At 39.4% G+C, this 13764-nt stretch overlaps 1 protein-coding gene across 1 annotated transcript in view; it reads right to left on the bottom strand.

The window, feature by feature from the left end:
• Positions 1 to 13764, bottom strand: part of LAMA4 (laminin subunit alpha 4) — a 153179-nt gene that overhangs the window by 103502 nt on the left and 35913 nt on the right. Inside the window, exon 3 of the mRNA XM_010598266.3 lies at positions 6174 to 6275. Coding sequence (XP_010596568.2) covers positions 6174 to 6275 — 102 coding nt within the window. The remainder of the gene's footprint in view (positions 1 to 6173; positions 6276 to 13764) is intronic.

The raw sequence follows: 13764 nt of genomic DNA on the forward strand, positions 1-13764 counted from the left end.
TAAGCTAGTTTATTATTTTATCAATCAATGTGTTCATTCACTTAACAAACACAGATTAAGCTGATATATTAATAGACAATGACCAGTGGCTTTTATTAAAATGAAGCCCTCGTTCCTGTTTTTGAGTAACTCAGAATCTTGTGAAAGAAACGGAGAGTTAAGCCAATAATAATATTGTCTTAGTCATCTAGTGTTGCTATACAGAAATACCACAAGTAGATGCCTTTAACAAAGAGAAATTCATTTTCTCACAGTCTAGTAGGATAGAAGTCCATATTCAGGATGCCAGCTCCAGGGGAAGGCTTTCTCTCTCTATAGGCTCTGGAGGAAAGTCCTTCTCCTCAATCTTTCCCTGGACTGGGTGCTTCTCCACTCAGGAACCCTGGGTCCAAAGGACATGTTCTGCTCCCGGTGCTTCTTTCGTGATGGTATGAGGTCCCCAACTCTCTGCTTGCTTCCCTTTCATTTTATCTCTTATAAGATAAAAGATGGTGTATGTCACACACCAGGGAAACTCCCTGTACATTGGATCAGGGATGTGACCTTACTAAGGGTGTTACAATCCCACTTTAATCCTCTTTAACATAAAATTACAATCACAAAATGGAGGACAACTGCACAATACTGGAAATCATGGCCCAGCCTAACCGATACACACATTTTTGGGGGGACATAATTCAATCCATGACAAATATAGTATGTTGAGTGCTGTAACTGAGGAATATGTAAAGTACATACTTGCTATGGGACAAAGAGAAGAGAAAGGCCTCTTCTAGCTCTTCCTGAAAAAGCTGGAGAAGACTTCATGGAGGTGATGCCATTTAAATTAGGCCTTGAAGGGTAAGCAAGAATTCTGAGGCAGAGAAGAGGGGAACATGATTTCAGGCACAGATTGTGAAAGTATGGAGCATGTTTAGGTTGCAGTGAGAAGCTCAGTGTGGCTGGAGTTGAAACTCATGAAGATTTTAGAAAGGGGAAAACCTTGAGGTTATGTTTTTGAAATACATCTCTACTGTTGGTGAGGAAGACAGACAAGAGGAAGAAGAGCTGATGAGTAGGTGGGAGGCTGTGGTTGGGGGAGGGAGGCTGTGGGTGTAACTTAAGGCAGTGGGAACATGTAGGAGAGAGGAGATTCCTTCCTTGGTTGAATTGGCAGGATTTAGTGTTAAAATGATGGCTGGGGAAGAGGAAAAGGTAGTTGTTGATGAAGACTCTGAGGCGTCTAAGTAAGGGAGATTGGCAGAATGGTGCTGTCATTAATTGAGGTGGAGAATAAAAGAGTTGGAATAAGTTCTGGGTTGGAGAGGGGGAAAAACTAAAAATGTATAGTAAGCTTATTATTTGCATTCACTTTCTGTCATATTCCTGGGTTGTGGGCACAAAGCACTAAATATATGTCCTTAGAATTTTGGGGGCATGAAATATTCTGATGTTTCAAAACTTTAGCTAGCATGGAACCAAATTGATCACTATTTTAAAAATGTTATGTTTTTCCAAGTTCACAATAGTTTGAAAAATTGTCAAAACTTCAAAATAAAGATCATTCACTTGATCTAGACACCAATGTTACAGTTTCGAGTAAAACAGGAACAAAAAATCTTTACATGAATTTCTTCTCTTGGACATCTAATGAACATGCTGGTTTATCAATCACACGTGCTGAATCCTATAGGGACTTACGAGTTTAATTTCTGCCTTACATATGTAACAAAGGATGGTTGGAAAATGCTAGTGTCTGCAGAAATTAGAGCTGTAATATCTTTGCTTTCCTGAATAGGGTTTTAATTAGGTTCTGAGACTAATAAAAAATTCATTAGCCTTCAGTATATACTGGGTCATTTCCTTTCTCTATTGTGCTTAGGGCAGGTTAGAAGTCCATCTGAGTATCAGTATCATTTTAATTATAAGATTATTACAAGCAGTTTTAGAAAATTTGAGCTGGTATACTCTAAAGTGATAAGAGGAAAATAAAATCCATCCATATTTCCACTAGCCAGAAGTAAATACTTAATAGTGTGGTGTGTTTCCTCTAATTTCAAGTATATTTTGTAGCTCTTTCAATGGTTTCACATATGAATATTTTGATTCAGATTTAGATTTTGTTTTTTTTTCCTGCAGTGCTGGCACAGATGCTTAAATCTCTTGTTCATTTTTCATTGGATTGTCACTGAACAGATGGGGATTCTTCATGTGTTTCTAAAGCTCCTTTGTACCTAGTACCCAGGCCTTCACGACACCAGCGATGTTCACAAGTATTTTCAAGTAGGTGTTCTGTCCTTGCAGCCCTTTGGCCCACACAGCGGGAGCTACTTAATCCAGAGCCTAGAATAATGTCTGGCACATAAATGTTTATGTGGTTTTCGTACATGCTGATGTGTTAAATGGATGAATGAAAACAATAAACAAATAAGTTGCTTAATCAATGAGTACCTAAGGAGCCTTGTGCCAGTGATGAACCTCAAGTCAGGTGTTGAATGTGTTCCCCCAAAAGATGTGTCAACTTGGCTAGGCCATGATTCCCAGTAGTGCGGTTGTCCACCATTCTGTGATCTGATGTGATTATCCTAGGTGTGGTAAATCCTAACCTCTCTGATGTTAATTACGCAGGATTAGGGGCGGTTATAGTAATGATGCAGGACTCAGTCTACAGGATTAGGTTGTATCTTGAGTCGATCTCTTTTGCGATGTAAAAGAGATAATCAAGCAGACAGGAGAGGGACCTCATGCCACCAAGAAAGAAGAGCTGGGAGCAGAGCATGTCCTGTGGACCTGGGGTCCTTGCACTGAGAAGCCCTTGGACCAGGGAAAGATTGATGACAAGGACCTTCCCCGGAGCTGACAGTGAGAAAGCCTTTCCCTGGAGCTGGTGCCCTGAATTCAGACTTCTAGTCTTCTAGATTGTGAGAGAATAAATTTGTTTGTTAAAGCCATCCATTTCCGGTATTTCTGTCTATAACTAAGACATCAGGTTTGTTCCATTCTAGTTCTTGCCATTGGACTCCTAACTTTCTCCTTAATGACTAAGTACCAGCTCTTTAGATAGTAACTGGCCTTAATCATGGCCATTCTTGGTTCTCTGTACCTAGGCTCTAGATTCTGGGATAAAATCTGGGTTACCTATGAGCAGACATTCCTGCCACCAGCCACCTGTTTGCTTCCATTTGTTTCTTCCCTCCAGTTCCTTTCTTGTGCTTCTTTCTGGAACCTTCTTGGAGAGCCCACCACGTTCATTAGAGTTGCCCAGACTTTGGAGCCCTGCCTGACTCAGCTGAGAGCATTGCCCACTGTGCTTCTGTTTTGATAAGATGCAAGGTGGCCTTTGGAAAGACATCCAGCACATATGAGATTTCATGAATTAAGCTGCTTTTAATTTAGCCATGTTTCTGAATTTGCAGAGTTAGCATTTCTCTTGTGAAGAAACCACTAGGCTTGTCTGATACATCTAAAATGATAGCATAAATTTGTTTACTTTATATTCTGTTGCTGAATAACTTAGTTCCTTAAAAATAACTCTGTAAAGTGTAAGGTCAAATAGAAATTGGACATCAGAATCAAGGAAGAATTAGACGCACATGGGAAGGACAAGGTAGCTAAAGAGGCATTAAAAACCTGAAAAATAAGACAAAATATACTTTTGGTTGCTTATAGAAGATGAGAGAAATGCATTCCCAAAACCATTGCCATTAAGTTCATTCCGTCTCAGGGCGACGCTATAGGACAGAGCAGAACTGCCTCGTAAGGTTTCCAAGGCTGTAATCTTTATGGAAGCAGACTGCCACATCTTTCTCCCCATGGAGTGGCTGGTGGGTTTGAACTGCTGACTTTTCAGTTAGTAGTTGAGCCGGTAACCACTGTACCACCAGGGCTCCTTGAAGAAATGCATTAGGTAAGAACTGATTGAAACCTGGTGCTCACAGTAAGCTACGAGGAAGTGTTAATGTGGAGCCTGCAGTTCCTTTGCTGGCTCCCAGATAGCTGAGAACCAGGCAGGTGACAGGACTGGAACTGAGAAACTTACCCAGTTTGGTCAGTGGGTGGGAATAGGGACACCAAAGGAAACGGAATAAACTGACTTTGATTCCAGTGTGACATCATAGACTTAGTATATTTGTCAGTTAAGGGACAAAATAGTCTTTCTGTATTTGCAAGCCCTTTCTGCCCCCTCACTTTTAATAAAATACAAATTACATTTTTTTCTTTTTAAATTAATTTACAAGAATATCCAAACCCAGAAACAAGAATATAGTGTATTAATATATGTAGTTCTAGTGGATAGAATTGTGGGTGATTTTCACTTTGTATATCATACACTGTATATATCTGTTCTGTTGTTTTTATTACTTTTATGTGGAGCGTACATTCCTTTAATCAGAGGAAAAAAGGTATCTCTCTCTGGATAGGGTGGGATGGAGGAACCATTATTAGCGTGAATAGGATGGTTATCTCTTTTAGCTGGAATTTTCTGTCGCAGAAAAAATGGCAACTTCTCTGCATGTGCATATAAATGTTTACGCCCTAACCCATCCCCACGTATTTATTAGAACCGTGCATGGCCCAGGAACTGTGAAGCAATCATACGAATGTCCCTCCTGGAAGCTCGTGTCTAGGTCAACAATGAAGCCATCATAGCTCCTGTTCTGGCAACGTCATTGTAAAGGACAGTGGCTTTGTCGTTGCTCTCCATAGGCACTGGCAGGAAGGACTTCTTTTCCGCTTTAATTGAGTTCAGTCTCCCATCTTATTATTGCCTGACTAACAGCAGCTGAAGGGCTTGCCAGGCCCTGTGGGCTCATATGTTAATAAAACTGATAACAAATAGCCTTTAATTGGTCAAATTATCAGAGATGTACATTATTAGTTCAAGTGTATTCATGGGTATATCTATATATACTTTTCAAATGTCACTGGGATTAAAATAACAGGAAACCGGAGACGGAAGCATTAGGAAGGGGTAGACTTTGGCAGCTGCATATGCCTACACCACAACAGAGGACATCCTGGATGTGATGGTTATTTATGAAGACGGGGGAGGGGAAAAACAGAAATATCGAGACTAAACAAAAAACTACAAAGGGAGGGCAACGTTTAGTGTTTTGCTGCTTAATGCTCTTTGCCCCTAGAAAAATGGCAACTTCTAGATTCAAAATACACGAAAAAGTTCTCATTTGCATCCTAATGTATTGAGTGAGTAAAGTAATGCCTTCATGTACATGCCTTGAAGCCCACTTATGATCACAGTGATCTGTTTAATAGGGATAATTATGCTAATTTTGAGGTAAATAGGTATATCTAATTAAGCATTCGTGTAGCTTATGCAAAAATACTCTTGCAGTTTTAGAAAGCCTCTTTTGCATGATAGGAATTTATATCAAAATAGCTCATCAGAAAACAAAAGAAACAAACCAAAACCAAAAACACAAAAAACAAGAAAGCATGATCTTAGGGCCTAAAATGCCTTCTATGACTTCTACTGAAGCCACTTCTGGGAAATATTTCAATACTCATTTTGACTAAGTTGTCAGTCTACTCAGAGAAAATGGGACTTAGGCAGCAAGGACTTCTCTGCTAGGAAGCTCTTTGGGCTCCTTCATAAGGATCACGCTTTAATGAAGATCAGCCTGCTGGAGAATTCATTTCAGTTAAGGGGTGGAAAAAGTCTCTGGGTGCTTGAATACAGAATTACAAAGACTACAAGGCCAAAGCTTTAATTTTCATTAGCTATTTGGTTCAAAAACTTAAATTTTTTTCTCATTAATTTTGATCTCTAGACCTGATTATCTTTAGTTCTAAAATAAGCCATGAAGCAACTGTTTTATTCTCCTGAATTCTGTGCAGGGAAGCCAAACATATGGCAAACTATACTATTGCGGAGGAATTTGGATGGACGATTTCCTTCTCTGCGTATTATTTTCAACTCCCATCACCACTGGCCTACAGCAGGAAACCAGCTGCTGAGGATGGAGAAGCAGTTACCTCATGGAGCACATTCACACGCAGCCTTGGCGACCCTTTACAGTCCTAAGTAGTTTACATGATGTGTTTTATGGGAAAAGGAGAAGGGTAAGAAAAGAGCTTGATTAACTGCTCAAACATCCAGAAAGAGTATTTTGTTCCCATTTGAAATGCAAAGGCCCAGTAAAATATGTGAAGCATGATAGGTGTCCTCAACTTACCAGGCAGAATCCGGAGCCGTCCAAGCACTCGTTGGAATTACTATTACAGTCACAGGGCAGACATTCTCCTGACGGGGAGCGAAAGAAGCCAGCTCTGCATTTCTGAAATAGGCATGTCAAAATTTTTAATTATTGAAAAGGTTAGTTTTGGTCCGTGTTTTCTGAGAGGAATAAGGAGGTTATTAAACTGCCTATTTCTTTACAAAACATAGTAAAACGAACTATTTATACTCCCATTCAGTAATATAGGTCTAATCTTCTTTGTTACTTTTTTTTTTTCTAACCTTTTTCAGCAAGAATAGGAACACCCTTACCACAGTGTCATCATTATAAGAAAAAATAAAAAGTTTTTAGGTAATGGGAAGGGAGAAAGACCACCACTCATCTGTCAGTCTGGCATGTTGTGGTGGCTTGCCTGTTGGTATGATGTTGGAAGCTATGCCATGGGTATATCAAATATCATCAGGGCTACCCATGGTGGACAGGTTTCAATGAAGCTTCCAGACAAAGAGAAACTATAAAGAAAGGCCTGGCAATCTACTTCTGAAAATCAGCCAATGAAAACCATATGGATCACAACAGAACACTTGCTGCTTTGGACACATCATCTGGAGGGGTCAATTGCTGAAGGAGGACATCATGTGTGATGAAGTAGAGGGCACGCAAGGGTGGGGGAGACCCTTGGTGAGATGTACGGGCACAGTAGCGGAAACAGTAGTGGAAACGATGGATACAAATAAACTGATAATTGTGAGGATGACTCAGGACTGGACCACATTTCATTCTATTGAATATAAAGTCATCATGAGTCAAAGTCAACTGCATGGGAACTATCAACAAGGACAAGGGAGAAGTAAAATTTCTAATGATTTCTTCCAACCCGAAACAAGACAAAACAAAACAAAAAGATGACTACTTGTCAGGGTGAGTAGTTGCATCATTCTTCCTATAAATAAAGACTTAGAGTTTCAGAAATTATCGGCTGTGGTAAAACGAGATACAGCCGTGTCTTTCATAAACTTAGGCTCTTAAAAAAATCTATTTCTTCGGATCCTAAAAGTTTAAAGTGAGGAGTAAAGAAGTTGGTGAGTTCTTGCACTTGTCAGGCTCTGTACTGGGTGCTGTTCATAGTTCATTTATCGTCACGACTCTGTGGAGAGCACATCGTTTTCTTTGATCGTATTGATGAGGAAATGAGACCCGAAGAGACTGAGTTGCTTGTAGGGACGCTAAACCATCCTGCAACGGTCCAGCCGACCTGCACAACAGTGAATTGCCCTCCCAAAAGCCACTCGTGCTCCAGTTGAGAGCAGGATTGTTCCTGGTTTATGTGATTGGGCTTTATGTTTGTTTGTAATGTTTCGATGACGCAGGGCAGAAATAGCTTTATAGGCCTGGAAGTCCACGCCCTGCTCATCAGACAGGCTTTGTCTAAGGAATTTCAGACAGATAAGAATCTAGCTTGTTTCCACAGACTTACACATTTCACATTACATTGACCCATTGTCATTTGTATTGTCCTGGCTACCAGGAAATTTTTCATTTTATCTGGCTGAAGTCCCTCTGACTGCTACACAAGCCCATTTCCTCTTGCTTTTCTTTTAAGAAAGAACCACTGTACACAATTCACAGTATAAAAATACCACCAGTTTGGAACCAAAAACTAAAATTTAACATATTCAATTTGGAGGATGGTTAACAGAGAATAATGACATTGGCCTACGAAGAAACTCCATTTTTCAAGGTGAGAGTAAGTAAGGCTGAGAGGGATTCATTTTATAATTTATAGTGGAGAATTTGTGGTTGTTGGTAGCCCTTTTTCTCAGCTTGCTCTAGGGAACAAAAGAGAGGGAAGAATGCTAAAATTGAATCATAAGGCATTTAATTTTGACACTTTAATCCCAAACACTTTTGACTCTTGTCCCAAAGTAATACATGTTTTTGTTGTGATGCACTTGACTTGTGTATATATATATATATCAGAAATAAATTTCACCAAAAAATAGTTAATTTTAATGTACCTTAATTTTTCCTATTTTATTAAAAAACATATTCTGGCCATGACCCATGAAATTGATGTGATGATCCACCAGTGGGTTGCATCCCGCAGTTTGGTGTTAAACCAAACCAAACCAAACCCATTGCCATTGAGTTGATTCTGACTCATAGGGACCCCATAGGGTTTCCAAGGCTGTAAATCTTTACGGAAGCAGACCTCCACCTCTTTCTCCCACAGAGCGGCTGGTGGGTTCAAATCACTGACTTTTGGTTAGGAACTGAGCACTTTAACCACTGTACCACCAGGGCTTCTTAGGAAGGACTTAATTATAAAGGGAGTGAGTAAGAGTAGTAAGGGCTTTAGTTTTTATTATCTTGGTAGCCTTCAAAATAGTCATTTATGAGCTCAATAATTGGCCACATTAGAGTCATGTGAGGAGTTTCCAACTGGGCAATTCTGAGGGTGGAGCCAAGGGATCTGTTTTTTTTTTTTTAATTTTAGAAAATTTATATTTACAGAAAAATTGTGAAGGGTCTGCCTTTTTAAAAAGTTTACTGAAGACTTTGACTTGTGGCCAGTAGTGGAAGGATTGCTTCAAAACATCTCTCACATTGTCTGTATATGCCAATGGCTTAAGGAGCATACAGTTGAGTGGTTTGGGCTAAGATAGCAAACCTGAGGCATATGTGCTGCAGGAAACCAATGGAATATACTGCTAATCCACTCACCACTCTCCCAGCTAGGGCTGGATATAGTCTCTGGTCTTTCTCAACACGGTCCAGGCAGCCACTGCCTAGAGTGTATTGTATGCAAGGTGAGATCTTCCCCATACCAAGTTTAGTAGGAAATGCTTCATCTGAGACTTTGTCATTATCTTACCCACTCCCTAGACTAAGGCTATGACCTTGGGTGAAGGATAACTTGGCTACAGTCTCTTATACCGTGGGAGGTAGGAAGAAAAAGGGAGGCAGAGTTAGGGTTGTGTTAAGCAGGCACCTGGCCCTCTGCCGAGAGGGCAGGGCAAGTAGATGTGGAAATCCAGCCAAGTCCTTGCGTGCTAGACTTTGTCCATCAGAAAGAATTAAAATTTCCAATTCATCTAGCCAGAGGGGAAGCATTGTTATTAAATTCATGTAAAGGTACCACACAGGCTAACAGAGGCCCTGGGTATGGGGACCTTCTGGTGCCACTACCAGAACGTATGTACTTGGTGCCTTGGTCCTGATGTTGTAGAAATTTATGGGATTCCCTGGAATGGGGTTGTTAAGTAGTTCAAGGGAAGTTTGAATATCCTCAAGGAAGAGTTATTTAAGGCTGTTTTTTTTTGTGTGTATAAACATTTCATCATGACTCCAGAGAGTCCTGTTATTATTATTTTATCAGACCTCTTTTTGAAATTCTACAGGGACTGGCAAAATTGAACTTTATTATAATATCAAAAGACAAATATCTCAAGAATGAAAGTAGAGCTATTTTTTGGTTTCATTCCTGATTATCAATCTCTTCCCTTAGTAACTGTAACCTCCCCCCCCCAAATCCAAACCTGTTGCCGTTGAGTCAATTCCAACTCATAGGGACCCTATAGGATGGAGTAGAACTGCCCCATAGGGTTTCCAAAGAGCGTGTGGTGGATTCAAACTGCCGACCTTTTGGTTAGCAGCCATAGCTCTTAACCACTAGGCCACCAGTGTTTCCTAGTAATTCTAAGAGTCTGCTTTCATAAAGATTACAGCCTTGGAAACACTACAGGGCAGTTCTACTCTGTCCTACAAGGTTGCTATGAGTTGGAATCCACTCATTGGCAATAAGTTGGGTTTTGTGCGGGTATGTGTGAGCAAGAGAAGACTTCCAAAAAATGTCCAGAGGTACATGAAACCCTCTTTCCCACAAGAGATAACCATCCCACAGCAGACAACTGTATAAACACATAGACGGATGATATTAAAGAGCATTCAGAGGATTTGTAGCTTTCTGGGATGATGCCATAGCCTTTAAAAAAATCAATAATAATAAAAAAGGGTGATGATGATTGTAGAGTTACCATTTATTGAGGGCCACCCAGCATTGGGCAAAGCGCTTTATCCACATGATTGCATTTGCTGTTTACAACAACTCTGTGAATTAGTTACGACTATTTTCATTTTACAAAGGAACAATCTGAGTGTCAAAGGAGTTAAGAAACGTATTCAGTGTCACACAACTTTGTAAGGGGGTTAGACTGATCCAAATCTTGTTCTTTCTCTACTAAAACATGTTCACACACGCCCATGCCCCCCCTCCACACACACCATACGTTGCTGTTGAGTCAGTTTTGACTCACACACGTATGTATATAATTGGACGTTTAATTGGACATTTATCGTCTATCCACCATATTTAAGGTACTGTGTTCATTACTTTGCATAGTTATTTCAATTCGTCCTTGCAGTAGCCCTATGAAGTAGGTCCCATTATCCTTATTTTATAGATGTTTATTTAAGCCCTTTGTTTGACTCCCAAGTTTGGCTCTTAATCATCTGGTATATCATTAATTTTCTTAACCAAACCTTTCTTATTGGACATTTAGGTTATTTCCCATTTTTGCTGTTATAAACTGTCCAAAGCAGGCTAAAAATGGGTTAAAAAAAATGCAAAACTCCCTTCATTAAACCCTAGAAAAAAATCTAAAAAAAATAGACACAATGCTTAAAACTACCTAAATTATTAGTATATGAAAGCCATTGAATGGGAATATTTACTTTTCAAATAATTTAACTGAATTGTCATTTTGACCAATAACTTTCCACTAAATCATGTGTAGCCCTTTTGCAGCTTTCAATTATTAAATTGCCTTTTTTTTAGACTTGCCTCCTGCTCTAACATTAGGTTCGGATTAATCAATACCATTTACTTCTGCCTTTGAAGAATAAGAGTGAAAATTCCCATTTGCTTACTTTGCTATGATTAGTGTGAGGTCTGGCTTGGGGTAAAAGAATCAATGTGCATGTACTTGACTAATATTCCATTTACAGACATTAGAGCTACATGGAATCTTAGCAGGAAGTGAGTCCCATGTTTACACATGTGCTACTTATACTTATAAGAACTGGGAATGATATCATTGCAGAAGGCTTTATTTCCATCGTGTAATCACAATATGAATTATTTCATAAAATACAATTATGATGAAGCAAGGTTGTTATTTAACAAAGAGAATAACATTTATATAGCTGACTGATAATATTTTTTGTCCTCATTCAAAGAAGTCCCCTTGAGAGAGCACTACACTCATGCCGACACTAGTCACTATATAAAACATTTTTGGAATTTTCTTAAAATTTTAAAATCATATTCTTTTGAAGTACAGTCCAGTATGCATCTTTTGGGCATGGCAAGCTTCAAAAAGCCATTTATAGTTATTAAAGTGAGTATCAAGCCCATCAATACCATTTTAGGTTAAAAACTCACTGTGCTATCCAAATATTGTCACAGAAGAGCCAACTAATTGGCCATGGCCACTACTTTTGTGTATATCTTGAATCTATGAGAGCTTCAAAATTCCTGTTGAAAAGTCCGATTGACTAAGAAATGTAAATAGCATCCTCTAGGAAATCTACCTAAGGTCCCCAGTCACCCATTAAAACAAACTAACATGTTATTAGGAAGGATCAGTCCCTAGAGAAGGACAACATACTTGGTAGAGGGTCAGTGACAAAGAGGAAGACCCTCAATGAGATGGATTGACACAGTGGCTGCAACAAGGGGCTCAAGCATAACAACGATCATGAAGGTGGCGCAGGACTGGGCAGTGTTTTGTTCTGTTGTACATAGGGTTACTATGAGTCAGAGGTGACTTGATGGCACCTAACAACAACAACAATGGCAAAAATTGGTGGGACTTAGGATGAACCTGAAGATGTTATTGGAGAGTGTGAGATACATCCTGAGGTCTCCAAGTAAGTACTTATGTCCCAAAGAGAATCAGACCCTAATCTCCCAACTCCAACAAACTGTAACGAATTAATTGCAATAAAATTCCGTTACAAAGAGCAAGCTCTACAGCCCTATGGCTATTCGAATAGGATTTGACCTATTTGCACCATTTCTTCAACCAAGGATTTACAAATCTCCTTGCTTTCTAAATTTGGCTTCTAGCATTTTGATTTATCAACTTTTAATTTACTGAGACTCAATGCAGAAAGCATGGAAAACAACAAAAAGAAAAACCAAACCTCTAAGTTTATTCACTAGTGTCCAGAGCTTTTGCTACCTTTCAAATTCATTTTCCTAAAGTTGAATAGCCCCTATTGCATGCTGCTGAGATTTTTGTATGTATACGGTACATCTACTTTATCCTTGTTTCTAGGCAAAAGTGGTTTTAGCTCTAGTTTTAGTTTTAGTCAGTTCATTTTTAGTAAAAGCCACTTTAAGATGGAATATTATGTTCACTTAGGAACTAAAGCTTTATGCCTTTACTGGAGCCTGTGGGTCCTGGCTTTCATCTGTTTAAAACCTGGGCAGCTTTGAGAACCAGTTCTTAAGATCTCAGGGATCTTCTCATAAAATAGGGGTCAACAATTCAATTTATTCTACTCGAAGCTGCTCATTTTGCCTTTGCTAGAACACCTGAATTTACTACGTAAGTAGGCATCTCACAGGTCATTTTTTTTCCTCTGTCTGTAAAAATACAAGACAAAATACCTGAAAAGCAGTCCAAAAGCAGTCCCAAGTTAAACTACTGATCACACTTTTGGCTCTGCGTTTTTTTCATGTAGGGCTTAACATGTCCCCACTTTTCATATTCAAACCTATAATCAAAGTTAAGTACCAAAGCAAGTTAAATGCATTATGCAATGTGTTACAGTTAGGAAGAAGTTAGTTTCTCGGTTGATTTTACTTGAATCTGGAAAGAATCACCCTTGTATCCTCCCCTGGGTCTCTCTAGGCTCTAGTTTGCGTAACTGAAATTCCCCACATTTCAATAGGCCAAGTTAATTTTTTAGATTTTGACAGTGATTTCACCACAGCTTGATTAGGAAAGTGGTTTCAGCATTTCTGAGAGGCTTATCCAGGTCAGAGGTATTTCTTCTTACGATTGGCCATAATAAAGGTGGAACATCAGCTAAACACAGTTCATGGGGCTGGTTTCTCCTAGTTGGCCCTCAGAGCTACCTTTGTGCTTGTTGTTTATAACCCTTATCTGCCATGCCTTTGCCAGCTTGCAAAACATCCTGCTTTCAATAAAATAGAGACAGTGATTCAAGTCCGCAGGAATTCTGAGGAGCACAGAGCGATCTTGACACTGTTAAGCCAAGTCCTTTGGTTCTGTAAAGAGTGGGGATATATTTATTCTAGTATTTATGTAGCATCTATGTGGCTATTCTTTAGCAGTCTCTATGGGTCTCAAGGGTACTCTTACATGTGTGGAAATTAATGCGCAACTCAAAGATCTCAAATAGCTCTGCCCAAATCCTGTAGTTGATCAGACCTTTATTTGGGCTGCAGAGACCAACAGACCTGGGGTGTGTTGAAGTACTTGCCGCACTTGCTAATAAATAGCTCTCTCTTCAGTTATATAACTAAGAGGATCAAACAAGGAAGTTCACAGCCTCC

Source organism: Loxodonta africana, chromosome 1 (assembly GCF_030014295.1).
Source record: "Loxodonta africana isolate mLoxAfr1 chromosome 1, mLoxAfr1.hap2, whole genome shotgun sequence".
In the NCBI taxonomy this organism is placed as follows: domain Eukaryota; kingdom Metazoa; phylum Chordata; class Mammalia; order Proboscidea; family Elephantidae; genus Loxodonta; species Loxodonta africana.